Genomic DNA, 18,624 nt, shown 5'->3' on the forward strand with positions numbered 1-18,624 from the left:
TGTAGTGATGCGTATGAACTTTCATCTATTTTCTTAATTCGAATGGTCTATAGAAAACTTAAAAGGCCGGCAACGAACCTGCAAGTCTTTTAGCAGTGTCATTCACAGTCTATGTTTCGCTTAAATTCAGGTTCAATTAAAAACCCAAAACACAAATTATAATGAAGAAATAATTGTTTAAGTTATTATAACCACCTCAAATATAGCAAAACTAATCTAAAATTTCGCCATCATAATACATTATTCATGAATAACATAGGCTTTTTAATTTCTTTTAGACATACCTATATATTAGTATTGTCTTCATTAAATACGAATAATTTATTTTACATCACAAAAAATATAAGATGATGCTTTCAATTTCTTAAAAAAAAATTCTCCGATTTCCAATTTTATTATAAAATATAAAATATAATAGGACGAAAATGACTAGTTGCAAAATGAAGTACTTAACAAATATCAAAAGGTGTCTTACTCATCAAACATGTTTGTTTATTCAACTATGCTTGAACTAGGTAATCCCATTATTGCTCTAACAAACATTTTCTAACAAGTCCGATGGAACAACAAAGTAGCCAGTACAAGTCTCCCGGAAGCGGATACGCCCGGCCATGTTGTCCGGACTCCTTGCACCGGAAGTTGCCTCTGCACCACGATACACTAGATTTATTACTGTCATATTTATCTGAGAACTGGGATGGTTCTAATGAATGCACAGCGTGATTATTTTTTATATTTAAGTCAATTTTTCTGAAACCTACAGATATTTTTATGTCACCACCATAATCAATGCCGCGATAAGTTAGTTGAGCATTATCTATAATATAGTTTTAATTGTTCCTGTATTTGAACATAACCGAAAGTGAAGGTAGTTGGTTCGATTCCTGGCTGTAAAAATTGTTTTATTATTATTATTTAACAGTGGTTTTAGTGTAATATTACTGTTTTAAATGCTACTACTTATAGATATCGATAGACTAAAAATTACATATTTTTAAACTAAGGTTTTGTTAATCTTAATAGTTGGAAAATAACTATTTTTAACGAATAAGCTTTAAAAAATTACGCTACGACCAAAAGCGACTGAAACCAGAAAATATTTAACTAAAAATGTTTCGCAAAACTACCGACAGAGACTTCCATAATCCTACCACTTTGTATCTAGAAACTTAAAGTATCCTTTGAAAAGCTTATCGGCTAAACATTCTAGAACATGTTTAAAAACATACTAAGTCACATGCAGACGCAAACATCCGCTCTCAAAACGTCGTGGACAGTTTAAAAAGGCTTGGAAGGCTGCTATTCAAGTATGAAGACAAGAGACCTAAATAAAATTGAATAATGCTGAAGATTTGTATGAAAATTTATATAACATGCGCTTATTTTTCTTTAAATCTTATTTATATAATAGTATGAACATTAAACATTATATGGAATTTATCTGTTTGTATTTTATTACAATCAAGTCAATGTTTATACTGAAATGGGAGTAAAATGTTAAATAGTTATAATGTTAATGAGAGAACAATACAAAATTTATTTAGACGGCAGGAGGCTTGCAAGTGCGTTGCCGTCGTCTTAAGAATTGGAACGCTGTTTTCTTGAAGGACCCTAAGTCGAATTGGTTCGGAAATACTTCAGTGTTTATCAGATTTATCTGTATGACATTTACATTCAAGAAAACAGTAGAAGAATATTTATTTTAGAAGCTACGAACCATTATTGTTTGAAGTGACGTTGCTGGTAATTAATTGTGCGTCTATTTATTTATACTTTGTTACATTAAACATACAATTAAAAAATACGTTACATAAGTTTGGCTGGATTCATTTAGGGGAGGACAACTGGGGCCTCCACAAAAGAAACTTCGGAAAAAAATTGTTTTAAATTCCGACTCTAGTAAACAACTTATCTTTTGATATAATTTTATATGGGAAACATTAAAAGAATCTAATTGGTTTCACTATAAATGATTGCTTGAAAAACTCGACAAAAAAAATTATTCGTTATTATTTTAAGATTACGACTTGAGGCCAGAAATTCCGGCCCTGTTATTGGGCAGGGTTCTTTAGGCAACCTTAGTATAAAATAATAATAAAAATAGCTATGTTCTGAGGTTAAAGCACAATTAGGTGCATAAATAATTATCAAAAACATAAAATTACACTAGAATTATACTAACTAATTATACTAAAATCTAAAAAGTTTATTTCATTGTTTAAGCCTTACAAACAATTCTAAAGATAAACTATCTCATCTAAAGATAAACTATGTATTTTAAATAATTCTGCACATACCTATCATAAAAAAAATATTTTATAACACAATTTAGATAAAAGCACTATTTCTGCTTTTCGCACGTGGACGATGGGCAAGCCAAACATTATATATGATGTCACAAAGCTTTAACACAAAGTTTGAACAATATAAATAGATTGTAACAAGTTTGAGCGTTAAGTGGTGTGCGCTGCATTACGTTATCAATAAAGGTAACTCAGTTATATACTAACGGCGTAGCGTCAGTAGAAATAATCCTAATATTTTCAAAATTCATTACGTTAGACGCACAACGGACCTAATGAGCGTCTAAGTGTGGAAACTCAACCAACCATAAGTTAGACGCAGAAAGAACTGATAAGATGAATCCAAATGACATTGAGTTTAATTTACATTGTATCGATAAATGAAACAAAGATTTCGATCGTAATATTAATTTCTTATCTTATCTTGAAGAGCTTAAACTTCAATTAATGCCTGAATCGTTTAAATGTTAACAACAAATTGTACGACTGTATAATGCTGTCTGTTAATAATATTATCAATTTACGTGTCATTTATTAAGTATTTAGAACAGTGACTTCACTTGTTTCATAACGGTTATATGAAACCCAACACTCGACTCCCGGAGCATTGAATGTTCAATTTTAAAAATCGGATATTTGTCCATTACAATTAAAGGAGTGAAAGACTCCTTGCTTAGTATACTCAATAATGCTATATGAATTGAATACATACAACTTACAGGTAAAAAGCATCGGCAGATCGTGATTTTGTCGGTTATTACGACACGCCCACGCGAAAAAATATACCGACTTCCGGGAATTCTCCATTCCGTTCTGTAATCTCGCATCGCATCGCATCGTGAGTTGATTGATCACAAAGTACCCACCTATATTGGATTTTGTAAAATTCCAGATATTTTTAAAATTCAAAATATCGCCTATTATTTTCGGAGAGGACTTGGGGCCCTTTATATCCACGGGGCAGCCAAAAACTCTTAAGTAGATCCATTCCTGGTAAGGAGGGACCTTACAATCACATTATTTTTGTTATCTTATGGTAAGGTAAGTAACGTAATAGAAAATAAGGAATTAAATATAAATATGAAGTAAATATTTTTGCCGACTGTACGTTCAATAGAAAGCACTTGGGCGCGACGCCAAGATTCAATGAAATTATCAAGTCTGATATTCGATGTATTTACTTTTCTGTATTTCTGAGAAATATAAAATGTTTGCCTGTAACTTAAATTTATATAATACTGGCGAGCTGTCCCAAATTCGTTGTATTGAACCTTAAGTATAAAACTTTGACAAATAATATTACTTATAACTTCCTCATGAATATCTATATCTATCTCTGCCGCATAAAAAGCACCTTAAGAAAATCTCTCTTGTACGGTGATGTGTTTTCTTTATGTCATAGGAGGCAATCGGGCAGGAGGCTCACCTGATGTTAGGTGATACCGCCGCCCATCGACACTCACATTGCCTCGCAAGTGCGTTGCCGGCCTTGCGTTAGTTAGACCCAAATCAACCGCGTGTGTAATTATAACAATGGCTGAAGTGGCCCTGGTGATAGTTTTAATTTTATAATTTTATATTGTTACTACATCCGTTTTTGTTCCAAATCATTTAATTTCAAGATTTTTGATTAGAAAATCAGAGATGGCTATAATACCTTTTTTCATGAAGTTAATGTATTTTTAACAAGACGCACAGGTGGTATGTTCGTGTGACTTAAAGTCCTCGTTTCGTCTTTTGTTTTATATTCTTAAGCAGTGGTTGTTTTTAAGATCTCGTATCAGTGCTCATATCCGTGCGCGACTACCACTCCCTAAGCATAGTACATTAAATTAAAATCATTATCTTTACATTTTATCTTTTGGAATTTTATTTATTGTTTACGTAATTAGAAAAAAAAGAATTAAAGAAAAACTCAAATTTTTTATTTATTAACGTCAGATTTTAATAAAATATGAATTATTCATTTATAAAACTATTATATAATTAAACAATATTAACATTCTTAACCTACAAAGTAATAATTAAAATTATTAAAAAGAAAATCAAAACAAATTCAATAAGTTTGATCCCTGAAGCAACCTTTAACGCTGGCAGCATTTCGTTCCATACTTATTCGTTAAAGTTTAGAATAGTTTGGTGGAAACATAAACGGGACACAGTTTTTCTGTCCACGAGGACAGAAATTCCGGCCCTGTTATTGGGCAGGGTTCTTTAGGCAACCTTAGTATAAAATAATAATAAAAATAGCTATGTTCTGAGGTTAAAGCACAATAAGGTGCATAAATAATTATCAAAAACATAAAATTACACTAGAATTATACTAACTAATTATACTAATTTTATTTATTGTTTACGTAATTAGAAAAAAAAGAATTAAAGAAAAACTCAAAATTTTTATTTATTAACGTCAGATTTTAATAAAATATGAATTATTCATTTATAAAACTATTATACAATTAAACAATATTAACATTCTTAACCTACAAAGTAATAATTAAAATTATTAAAAAGAAAATCAAAACAAATTCAATAAGTTTGATCCCTGAAGCAACCTTTAACGCTGGCAGCATTTCGTTCCATACTTATTCGTTAAAGTTTAGAATAGTTTGGTGGAAACATAAACGGGACACAGTTTTTCTGTCCACGAGGACGTCGAATAGATTTAAAACTTTAAAAAAGGTTATAGGTTAAAGGTTGGTGGGCTCAGTTTCCGCACCCCGACTCTCATCAGGTCCGTTGTGCGTAAAGCGCTAACTAAGCTAGCCTAGCTCCTTCTAGAAGCACAGAAGTCTCCTGGGCACTTCACGGAGCGACCTCACAAACGTCACAAACCCATTCAAACATCGACGCTCCATAGGTAATTAATATTTTACTTCCAGTAATGCTTGTAATTAGTGAATTCATAATATTATATACTTTCATTATACAACGAATAAAGGATTTATTACTCGAGTTAAGAGAATTTAAACCACACAATTTGCATCTGCACATATAAGGGCGCACACCTATCTGACCACTAATTAGGTGTTAAATCACAGTAAACGACTAAGCTCTAGACGCCGCGGGTCCCAATGTTTACTGTGATTTACACTTGCGGGTATCGGGTCGGTTTACAGTCGCTGTGAGAGCGATTGTGTGATTCCGTGTACGGAAGTCTACCTAATGTACGCAATGATACAATTTACGGTTGACACTTGTTGGACAAATTTAATTATTTAAAGAGAGATAAACAAAAGGAATCATGTGTTGCGACTTCTACAAAAAAAACTCGCAAAACTGTCAACTGCGAGACTCGGGCCGTCAAGGATTGCGCAAACATTTAACATTTAACGTATATGTAAAACATTAACATGAATTTTGAGCAGCTTACCACTTCTTATAATTTCAATTATAACTAAACGTAATGTAAACGGAATTATATACGTTTTTATTCGGCATAAACTTCAATCATTTTGTCTACTATTATAAGAAGCGTCGTTTAAAACTAAAAGATTAAAATACAAAATCCCTAACTACCGCTAAAGGTATATAAAGCAAACATTTTGTCAGTGCACGCAACGGACAATTAAAAACTTCCGTTAATCTATGAAGTTCGTTAGTATCTCAATGCATATGTCATAGTTACTCATGTATGTAAAGTATATTTAAAAGCTATATGAATTATAGAAGCAGCAAACAGAGCTGTGCACCAATGGACTATCTGCCTATGTGTGAATCTAACATTCGCTCGAACAGTGACAGAAAACATCGAGAGAAAACCGCCCTGCCTTAAACCCAAAAAGTCAACGGTGTGTGTCAGGAGGCTGATTACCTTCTTGCCTATAGATTGACAAATAATAAGTACTTAAAAATGTTGTAGCCACACTGATGTATTTATTTATATGAAATACATTATATATTAATTAAAAATCGCTCCGCATATGAACGTACACAACAATATAGCTCTGGTGCGGTTACTCTCACCCAAATGGAATTGAAACTGTGACAGCCCAGTTTTCACGATACTTTTTCTTCTTTATACAGTTCCGAATTGATTGAGTCCGTCTACACCTTTGTGTTTCAGTTGATTTAGACGCGAGATAAAACTCAAAGGATTGCTGCCTTTTCATTCGTTTCACGGTTCAATTGTTTCTGGGTGTTGAGAATTCATCAGTGTTTATTTCCGTACACGAAAATGTTCTCCTTTATTTAGTTTTTTCGAAAAAAAAAAGGTGAGCCTCCTGCCCGTTTGCCTAAAACAGCTCACCTGATATTAAGCGATACCGCCGCTCATGGACACTCAAAACGCCAGAGGGCCACAAGCGCATTGCTGTCCGTTTTGCCCCCCTCTCCCCAGGCAGTCCGCCTGTGCTTCCGCCACCGAATGCTGGCTGTTCCTATGATCATTTTACCATGACCTTTGTCATTGAATAATATTAATATAGTACCATTATGAAGTCCATCTCCAATGGGATCATTACTTTGTCCGTACCATTGATTATTTTTGTGTGCTGGTGACACGCTGCTGTTCACGCTTAAAAAATAACAATAGCACTAAGATCGTTGTTCATGGCCTGGTCTTCTTCAGATCAGGTTTTAAGGCATGCCGGTTCTACCAACTTTTCCGTCACTGTACGGCCATTTCCATCCGTGAAAGCAAGTAATAATCGCTTACAAAAAAGCATTCCCAGCCGGGCTTAGAGAAAATAGGAGTTGTACTTACGAGTAGTTAACATAGTTTTGGTACAAAAACTATTTGTTTTTGTTCACCTTGATGCCTTGATTTATTTTATTATATATTTATTTGATATATTTTACAACAAGCTACAAATTTACAGTATCTTTGTTTATCTTGCTCTTAATGAGGTCTAAGTGTCTATTTAGTTTTAGTTATTATTATTTGCTTTTCATTTTGTGTTTGCCTGTTTATTGTTTTCCCTTGCTAGCTTACTTGTTCTAATATAATTCAGTAAGTATGTGTGCAAATTTGTGATGGCATATTTTCTTATATAATGCAATTATATACTTTGCATGCACGTTGTTTTACATCTTATAATTTAATAAATTGTGGTGTTGCTATATCCTTGATCATTTCATAAACTACCAATAGTGTAAATCTTGACAAGGTATTGATTTCAAAAGTCATAAATGTATTAATAAAATAAACCTTTTCTTTCTATTTGGATGTTGTAATACCATATCTTTGATAATCTTAAACATTCAATAGAATAAACCTGGACAAGATACCTTGACGCATGCTTCACGCAGTTCGATTGCACGAACGTGGGCAACGTTACAACGTCTACAACCAATCAACCACCTCACTATGGCACTCGGCAACATGAACAACATTATCGCCGTACCAAATCTACCGTAAATAAAAAATAAACCCTGTAATTTAAGACAAACACCGAATAAAGAAAACAATTAGAAATCGCATCGGGATACGCTATTATATACAGAACAAACGTATCCAAGTCGGTAATGGCGAGCACTTCAAACAGGATTCAAAGAAATCATTATTCCGCGAGCTTCCGAGCGCGACCACGCGGAATTTAGTGTTGGGAAGTAACTTATTTATTTAACAAAATAAGCTACCATTACAGATTGCGGTAACTATTTATATCATATACAAAACTATATATACACAGAAAAAAACAACACAACATTCAATAGTAATAGATAATTACAAAAAGGCTATCTATTTCTTAGAGCGTCGTTTCTCAACCATTTTTATGTCGCGACCCACGATTAGTAACACTACACTATAAATATATAATAAACGAATCTTTTGTACCTATAGTAGTTTGTATTTATTATTCTTCAACAGACTGCGACTTCTTTTAAATACAAAACCCGATCCTGCCAAGCGTAGCGAACCCCCCTTGAGAAACGATTTCTTAGAGTATAGGAACTGACATCTAGTAAGCCTTTTGTCAGTCCTCTCAACTTACAATGAAAAAGTTTGTTAATCTATGCAGATCTTTAATTATTTTCATACATTGTCATGTGTGCCCTACTATAGAGAAAAAGCGTTTGAATTTGGTATAAGTTTAATAAGCTTTGCAAATGAATGATCACACGCATTAACCTGTTATAAAGGGAAAGATATGAAATCAGAACGTTTTGTTAGTTTTTTTGAAGGTTAGTTACGTTTTGTTAGTTTTTGTTGCTACAACCCTGAAACGCGCTAAGAAAGTTATTTCAACCGCTAAGGATACTTCTCGATCTTAGCCAGAGATCTTCAGACCGAGCATTCACTCGTTAAACCAGTTTAAGATCCTCTTTGAATCAGACGAAGAACAGCACATTCTTTCCCCCGTACATAATTTATTTTATTCTACATAATAAATTCTAATTTTAAATAATTTAAAATTACTCTACATTCATCGCTGTAAATGTTATATATAGATTTAAAGAAATTATTGTCTTTAAGCCTCGACAATTTTTTTTCTTATAGAACAGGGGGCAAATGGGCAGGAGGCTCACCTGATGTTAGGTCCACCGCCCATGGACACTCTCAATGCCAGAAGGCAACACAAGCTTAAATTGCATCCGTCGACACTTTCAAAACTTTGCTCTTAATTTAAAGATATCGATAACGATATGACATCACTAGCACAGGTAGACTCCGCCGCGGGGTAACGAAGCTAATCTGTACTCAAGTGTCGACAATTTGAGTAACAACGGAAAATAAGCAAGCACAGTTTGCGTTTAATTCAAATATAAACATCTGTCTATTATGATCTATTTAGATTAAAATTTTACGTTTAAATTATGTGTGACTGTGCATAACGTCTAACGTGGTGGACATTAGTTAATGCAATGATTTATTTAGTTTAGGTGAGCTTTATAGATTCCTTGGCTAACTAGAAACAATAAAGAAAAATTAAAGTTTATTGTTTGTTAATTTATTTTCATAATAATAACTTTCTCTAACTCTGATATGAGGGTAATTCAAGATTAAAGTTGACGCTTGGACAGTACTGGTGACCACAAAGCTGCAACCTTATTCTGTGAATTCCAATAGCAAACTTGCATAGCAAATTTGAGTTTTTGTATGCAGGTTTTTTTGTATGTAATAGGAGGCAAACCAGCAGGAGGCTCACCGGATGTTTCTTAATGATTACCAGAAGGCTCGCAAGTGCGTTGCCGGCCTTTCATGAATTGGTACGCTCTTTTCTTGAAGGACCCTAATTGGTTAGGAAATACTTCAGTGGGCACCTGGTTTCACATAGTGGTGGTGCGTTGCAAATACTGTCTTAGAAAACGCTCAGTTGTGGAACGACGGACGTCGAGGTGATACGGATGGTATTTTGCCTTGACGTCCGATAATGAAACTCAGCTGCATGTATTAGACCGAACAACTCTTCTAAACACTCTCCATGGTAAATGCGGTAGAAGATGCAGAGAGACCCAACATCTCTTCGCAACGCCAACGGAATCAAGCCGCATGGAAATTGATCGTCATCGACGATTCGATCCGCTCTTCGTTGAATACGGTCAAGTGGAAAGATGTAGTTCTTTCAATATTACGGATATTGTAGATGTCGCAACCTCAGTCATGACAGAATCAACTCTTTTGATTTGCTCGCTCAACGAATATGTATCGCAATATAGGAAGTAAATGCTTCCAGCATTAAAGGTGCACTGCCACAGGGACCAATCTTTTTAGATTGTTGTAACTCTATTAATGATAAACTGTAACGGTAGAAATAAACACAATGTTAACAGGCAGTCATATTTTAAATTATTTTTCTTCTTTGACTTAAAAAACTTTAATAAAAAAAAGTTATTTTCAAGTGAGATTACGCTATACTATTAGAATTTTTAGCATTTTGACACATTTAAAATAATAATAAAAGCTTTTTATTTCAACTTGAAACACATTTATATTTTTATCATCTCATTATTATGCGGTATCTGTGTTCCCTTTTTGCCAAAGGCCTCCTCCAAATCCCGCCATTACTATCTGCACTGTGCCACTCTCTGCCATGTATCACCTGCTGTTTCCTTAATCTAATCTATCTTCTACATTGTCTTCCTCTTTTGCGTTTATTGTACCTTGGGCACCAGATTAATGCTATCTCTTTTCTGCTCCTTCTGCCCCGACCAATTCCACTTAGATTTATTTATTTTTATTGTATCTTTAAAATAAGTCCTTCTTAAACTTGTCCTTGTTGATTTGCGATTGGATTAAAAAGGCTAAAGGCTAAAAAGTCTAAAGATGTACATCAAACTATATTATTAATTGTGGTTAAATGGTTTTAAAATACGACCACATTGTTTTTTATCTTGAAACCGCGTGCAAAAGCTATCATTCAATAAATTACGCTTTGGGACACAAAAACGAGTTTTTAATTCAACACTTGGTTAAACGCGTACTTTATTACGAAATGAAACACATAAATTACATACTGAGCTGTCAACAGTAACGAGTTTGAATAAGTGAATTTAAGTATATTGTCATATAAATTAAATATTAATAATTAGATTTCATATATTTCTTTGTTTATGTATATTTCTTTAACGACCTTTTCTTAAAGACAAAGTCAAAAATCATTTATTCATATAGGTAATACATTGTACATTTATGAACTTCAAAAAAAAATATACAATATACATTACGTACCTTGTGTCAAATTTTGCGTCGAAGACATGTCGATTACCTGTTCTGTTAATTCCGCAGATTTATTAGAAAAACCACAACCCACGATCTCAGGGTTGAGCGTTGCACTCGTAATCTGAGTGCCAGCACTACTCAACTTTAACATTATTACTCTTAGACTTAGAATTTTCCTTTTTACCAACTATGTAACACGGATACTATCAATGGACATCTACAGTTCTATATCAATAGTATTTTAAACAAGTTATATAGCGACAAATTCAATATAATAAAGTTGATCAACAAGAAAAAGAATCTAACGAGCTTGTCCTCAAATAAAATTTGCACCGAACGACAAACAAATAGTAAACGAAAAACGTAAACAAATCAACAATTTTTTGTACAAAGAATTCAAAACGTCTAAATCAAACAATCAATAATCATTTCAGTGCATATTTTCGTATAGTTTACACGTGTTATGAGAGTCTTAGAGAAATGATATTCATAAGCCCGTGCCGAAAAACAATAAAAAGACTCTTCATATATTCGGGAGTTTTTGTAAGTGCCGTTTTAATTTGTTCGCTAACAAACTATTTGGTTAATGGTAATTACCTCCAACTGTTACAAAACTCCTTGAGGTACCACACAGACTTAAAATATATCCTTATTTGGAGTCCTATCGCTAATCCAAGCTTTAATTATAACAAGAAAATAATTGGCCAAAAGTTATTTATAAAACAGAAGTGTCCACATATAAATTGCTATATTTCATACGATAAAAATTTATTGAAAGATGATCATAGGAATTTCGATGCAGTGGTTTTCAAAGTGAGAGACATAATGAAATTAATGGAAAAAAATATTAAGATAACGCGTTCGCCAAATCAAATTTACGTATTCAACTCCCTTGAACCATCAGACATGCACCCTGTATGCAATCCAATTTTTGATAACTTTTTCAATTGGACTTGGACTTACAAGCTAAATTCCGAGATATCACATCCTTTTTTTAATATCTACGACATCAATAATGAAATAGTTGGACCTAAGTTGTTTATAAACTGGACGAGACAAATGGACCATACCGATAAATATAAAAGTAGAATGCGGAAGAAGACCAAAGCAGTGGCTTGGATCGTCACTGAATGTAAACTAAAAGTTAAACACCAAGAATTTATTAATGAATTTAAAAACGAACTCAAAGGGTACAATTATACGTTAGATATATACGGGCCTTGTGGTGATAAAAAGTGTCCTAAGAGAAGTACAAAGAATTGTTATGATATTATAGAACAACATTATTTCTTTCAAATGGTTCTAGAAGAAACATTCGCTGAGGATTATATAACAGAAAGAATGGTTAGAGCAATGACACATATTTCTATACCTATCGTCTTAGGAGGATCGCATTATAACAGGTAAATTACCATCAAAATAGTCTTTGTAAAAGATACGAAATTTTGGATTTACACAAAATTATGACTTAAATTATGAGCCCAAGTTTCATTTATATGATTTGTCAAGTGAATGCTTTATTGCAGTTTATTTAAAATTTAAATAAATTGTTATCATGACTTAACAAACATCTGTCCAAAAAATAAATACATTGGCTTCAAACATATTTGTTACCACATCTAGTGATATTCTACGAAAGCTAATGAAAATTTTACATTTTAATATCTGGGTTACTTGTATATAGAGTATAGAACCACCATAGTCCGTCTACAAGGTTACATAAATTTTAATGGGAAATTATTTGTTTGCAGATTTTTACCACCAGGCTCCTATATCAATGCCCAATCTTTTGATATCAAGAAGTTGGGTGCCATTATCGATTACCTAATAAAGAATCCTACAACATACGAATATTTCTTCGATTGGAAAAATCATTACTACTACATGGCAAGACCTAGATCTCACATGTGTGATTTATGTACTAAATTAAATGTAAATAATATCTCTTTAAATAAGCACTATTCAAAGTTTAGAAATTGGTGGGACCCAGATTATAAGGAACATTGTCAAAGTGTTCAGTTTATTAATAAAGGATTTTAAAATAAATATTTTTTAAATGAAAGGTTTATTCACGTCTTGTATATTTGTATCCATTCTTTTTATAACATGACCAATCTCTTTGTTACCACAACGAAATCCCAGAAGAAAGAGTCAATAAACTCCGCTCACGCCGTTGCACTATGGAAAATGGTATAATAACGGCATATCGTTTTTACTAATGTTTTGATGTACCTTTAAAAGTTTATTCTGATGCCTGTTAAAAGTAAGAGTACCAGTGTTATAAAGCATCAGGCACCATTTCGGATCGCCAGAAAGTCTTGGCCTGTTTAAACCATATTTGGTTTTAAGACCTTCTGGCTTCAAAAAGGAAATTATTTTACTAACTTTCTCAATTCTTGAAGGATCTCATAAACAATCCAAATTACTCTTACAAAACTCATAATATATAACATTCCGACGTGTTGAACTCATTTTTAATAAGTCAGTTTGCATAAAGAATTGACTTAAATGGCGTATTATGAAAAAGTTATTTCATATTCTGCATTAAAGGGCCCGAATCATTCGTCTAAGCCATCTGTGATTGACAACTTGGCTCAGATTTATTATTGAATACTGTTTTCCTACAATGCGTTGATAGATAATCAATTTCATTTTGGGAGTATGAAAAGATATTTTCTCCTTTCGAATACAAAAGTTATACAGAATTTTTATTATCAGCTAATATTATGATGACTAAAATTATGTACATACGTGATATAGTCTGTAATAAAGTCTTCTTCGTTTAAGTTTTATTTTAATACAGAATTGACAGACGTTTTGCCACAATCCTCATGTTAAGATGAACCTTAAATGAACCCATATAAGTAAAATTTAATAGAAATAAAATGCAATTTGGATGTGCCTTTTAACCTGTATACATAGTATAACTATAAATACCTGAAAGGTTCTATAATTAGTGAAAATCTCATCCATTAAATTATTTGAGCACCCCTAGGGCGGGCGGCGCGATTGGCCGTGAGGGCGTAATCAATTATTTACACCTGTCAACACGCAAAACAATGGATGGTGAATCAGGTTTTTATTTTGGCTTCTAATTTCCATTTGCATGAAAATGTCTTAAGAAAAAGCTTTTCTTGTATTGTTACGAAAGAAAATCACAGATATTTGAGCGAATAACGATGAATTTATTTTCACCAGTATGCTAAATTATTTTTTTAAGATAATCATATGTATTGATGGAACTATATTCATTATGCATATAATATTTATTTAATTTGATTTCAAACTAATTTGTTATCTACTGTATGTGAAAATGAATAAATATTCCTTAAAATATTTATTATTTAATATATAAATAATATTAGGTGTCCGCCACTATGAGACTTTCTAGTCTCGATTCATCATTCATGTAAAACCATTTCATTTATCCATTAACTCATAAGCTAATCACAAAGAGTAAGCTTTGAATTTAACGTTAACCACATTCTTAAAAACTAAATTCGAAATTTATACATTGACTAACAATCTTCAGCAACATCTTCTCAACCTGTCCTATGCTGAAACAGATAATATTGTGTTATGTAGAACTTATTACGTCAAATAACTAAAATCATTAATATCTCAAATGGATAGATGGACCCACGACCCAGGTAATTGTAACCGACTCGGCTAGTGAATATCTTCTTTTAAATTTTTTTATTATGTGTAATAAAGTTTTTTCTTTTCTTTCTTTCAATTGAAAACCTCCTCCTTTGGATTGATTGAAATCTCTCAAAAATTATGGCAAGTAAAGTCTGTTACAGAATAGACATATGAAAATAACCTTCATACACTTGGATAGGGCTCTGAGCATCAAACTATGTTGACAGATATGCAAGCGGGTGCGTTGCCAGTTTTGTTAACGGGATTCGATTCCATAGTTCGCTAGCAAAAGGAAAATATCCAGTGAATCGAACCGACACCATCAAGGTGACGCGGTTGAAATTTTTAGTTAAACGAGGTAGGATGGATCAACTAAAACAACTGATCAGAACACTCTCCATAGTGTAATGCGTTTAATACATGTAATATCTCATGTTTAATTAAAACTGTGTTAATACACAATAATTCCAAGCCATAACATGTAATGACTGCATGTGAAGTTGTGTGCAGTGCTCAGGTGCGTGTTCGTAGGCGCAGTTATATTAATACCACTACTATCGCCCTCGAAGCCTTTAATATTAGTGTACTAAGAAAATCAGTTTTCTCTATAACACATGTATGTTCTATACGCTTACATTTTAACATTATTTAGAACGGAAATAAAATTAAAATGTTATGTACACCAATAAATTTACTACACTTTGCAAAAGAATAAGTGGATTGAATCGATGGTGATCGAACAGGCTACAGGTACATATTATACATGTATTTAAGTTAAGTTTGTTCGTGTTTTTACATTGTTGAACGTCTTAAGCATACTGAACACTATTTAGTCCACTATTCCATTCCATCCAGTCCATTTAGAACACTTATTGGTCCAAATAAAATTTATGAAGAAACAAATATACTACACTGATTTGTTTAAGTGGATTGGATCGGTGGTGATCGACCAAGTCACAAGTATTATACATTTATTTACGTTATGTTTGCTTTAGGTTATAGTAGGTTAGAGTATCAAATTATTGTGGAATGTGGAACTAGCTGCCCACTGAAGTATTTCCGAACCAATTCGACTTAGGTTCCTTCAAGATAAGAGCGTACTAATTTTTAGAAGGCCGACAATTTGCGAGTTCTCTGACATTGAGAGTGTCCATGGGCGGCGGTATCACTTAACATCAGGTGAGCCTCCTGCCCTTTTGCCCCTTGTTCTATAAAAAATATATATCTTTTAGTTATGTCTTCAAACTGTCTAACAAAATCGAATCTTGTAATTCTTATTAAAAATTTACAAAGTTTTCGACGCAATGTATCGAATCGAGTTCCAACGATAGTGGTGCTAGAACAATGAAACTCGCAGGTGCGCAGCGGTTCGTTAACACCTATCGACTACCATATATTGGTGGAATCTCACAATCCAATTGTGGCCTGCAGAGTTTGATTGTAGTTTACAATACCGGTCTGTAAGCCCCACTGTATTGAGGGCGAAATAAAATTCAGACCAATTAATTTTGCTCCGTATATAGGCAAATGCTGAACAATATATAGACAAAAATTGTCATTTAATTTTGGGAATTAACCTTTTGTGTTGTGTAAATCGATCATCCCCTGGCTTAGTTGTGATGTCATTGTCTTTACATATTTTAAAAAATAATTGTTCTTTTTTTTATATTTCAAATGAGCATTTTACCACTATTGATATTACCACCACTCACATTAGTCTCTCTGCTTAGTACTAATTATACTTTCATTCTTTGTACTAATTAAAAAAAAATACAATATTTACAAATGTGTGATATATAGATTATATTTATTATGTAATAAAGAGTATGTACTCTTCTTGATCAGACCCAGCTTTTTCCAAATATCTATATACATGGCTTTCTTTCTCCATTCGCTTCTATATCTTCTATCCACCTTTTTTTAGGTCGCAATCTTCTCCTTCCTTTAGGTCCTTTCCATATAGTCTTTAAAGTCCACGCGCAATCAAGTTTACTCTTGCAGTTTCCGCACTTAGACTCTAATTGCGAAGGTCTGCATGTTAAACGAAGAACGAAAAGAAGAAACCGGCTGTTTCAGACCCAAAAATCGACTAAAGGCTAATGATTATAAATAAAATATCTAATCCAGTGGCACTGCAACCCTAAATGGTTCTAGGTATGCCTTCTTGTCGAACCTGGTCTCGAGAAAAGACGCCTGCTCGGATTTTCATCCAGTTAACCGATACAATTGTGTCAATTGTTTTGAATATTGGTTGCATTGTAGGCATAATACGTTCCCGTACCAAGCGGCGAGTTATTTATATTTTATAATGTATTAATTATCGAATAATTATTTTATCCCCAAGTCTACAAGTCAAGTGGTGATCTGGTTAGTATACCGTGGAGTGCGCCTGCTCGCATATTCATCAAGCTTTGTTCCTGACCCTCATCACCTCCCCTTGAGTATGCTAATAGACGATCGAGTTTGCCGTCAACTAGATTTTGCATATTAAACATATCGAATTCAAACGCGTGTAATTACTAGATATTACTTCTTCGCGTTCTAAATGCATTTGTTTTAACTGCGATGAATAAAAGTTACTGATAAAAACATCAATTTCAGTTCAACAAGTCGTGGGGCTGATTTCTGTTAATACTTTATTTACTAGAAAGTTGCGGATTAGCCTTCTGTTCGATACTAAACGAAAAAGTGTATTAATATTATTTATAAACACCATCCGTATTACCTCGACGTCCGTCGTTCCACTGCCCACTGAAGTCCGAACCAATTCCACTAAGGGACCTACAAGAAAAGAGCGTACCAATTCTTAAAAGGCCGGCAACGCACTTGCGATCCTTCAGGCAATGAGAGTGTCCATCGGCAGGCGCTATGACTTAACATCAGATGAGCCTCCTGCCCGTTTGCCAACTATTACATTAAAATATTTTGTTATATACAAGTCCACGATACTTAAAGATTTGTTTTTTATCACTTATACTGGTATCCGTATTATTTATAATATTCAATTTTTAAATGATTTTAACATATTTATATATTAACCTAGATAACGATGTAATAATTAATTCCCATGAATTCTACTGACACGATTTTGCCTGACGCTAGATTTAAAAATGCTTATATTCGAAATTTAAATTAGAAGCACAGTGGCATGATTATGACTCCTTGAATATTCATCAGTTCTTCTACACTTCAGATTAATGGATAATCTCATCTTCGATGGAAGCGTTCTTTTAAAACCCGTAAATCTATTACCTATTACAGACTATCATTGCTCTTACGCGAATATTTTATTATAAATGAGAATAATCCTATATTCACAAAAGGATATATTTTTTTTATTTATGTAAAAAACTTCTTCAATATAAACCCTTGTGGATATCAAGGCTCAGAAGGTTTTATTTAAATACTAGCTTTCTTTGCAACTCAGAAATAATACCTTTGTACGCAACTATTAATCACCAAAAACAGACACAATCTAAAATAGAATAGCTTTTAAATAAAAACGCAACGGTAACATTGCTACCGCAAGGGCGGCGAAAATAAATCATATTTCAACTTACATACATTATACATAAAAAAAATAAAATTAATCAATGGCGCTACAACATTTTTAGGTCTGGGCCTCAGATTTCTGTATCTGTTTCATGATCTTTTGTAAATTGAATAGGCAAGTAGGAGATCAGCCTTCTGCGCCTGACGCACGCCGTCGACTCCTTGGGTCTAAGGCAAGTCGGTTTCCTCACAATGTTTTCCTTCACCGTTCGAGCTAATGTAAAATGCGCACATAGAAAGAAAATCCATTGAAATTCATTGATTGAATTGAAATCGAGGATCGAACCTACGACCTTAGGGATGAGCGTCGCACGCCTGAGGCCAACAAGTCTTTTGTTTTGTTTACTAACCTAGCAACTAATAGCGAAACGTTACTAAAACTACATATGGATATAATCTAAATTAAGAAATTATTATATTATATTATAAAAATGAATCCATATTCGACTTATTGAATGGCTGGACCAATTTCGCTAATTCCTTTTTTGTTGTATTTGTTATTGTCAGAAGGAGCTTATGAAA

General features: G+C 33.2%; 1 protein-coding gene across 1 annotated transcript; it reads left to right on the forward strand.

Moving 5' to 3' along the window:
- Window positions 1-11,616: 11,616 nt before the first annotated feature.
- On the forward strand, window positions 11,617-12,948 carry LOC123712255 (alpha-(1,3)-fucosyltransferase C-like; the record flags this gene model as incomplete). Its single annotated transcript, XM_045665263.1, has 2 exons — window positions 11,617-12,311; window positions 12,660-12,948. Coding segments are annotated over 2 exons (984 nt in total), but the record flags the coding sequence as incomplete, so codon positions are not given.
- Between the last annotated feature and the right edge of the window lie 5,676 nt (window positions 12,949-18,624).

The sequence above is a fragment of the Pieris brassicae genome, chromosome 7, assembly GCF_905147105.1.
Source record: "Pieris brassicae chromosome 7, ilPieBrab1.1, whole genome shotgun sequence".
Taxonomy (NCBI): Eukaryota; Metazoa; Arthropoda; class Insecta; order Lepidoptera; family Pieridae; genus Pieris; species Pieris brassicae.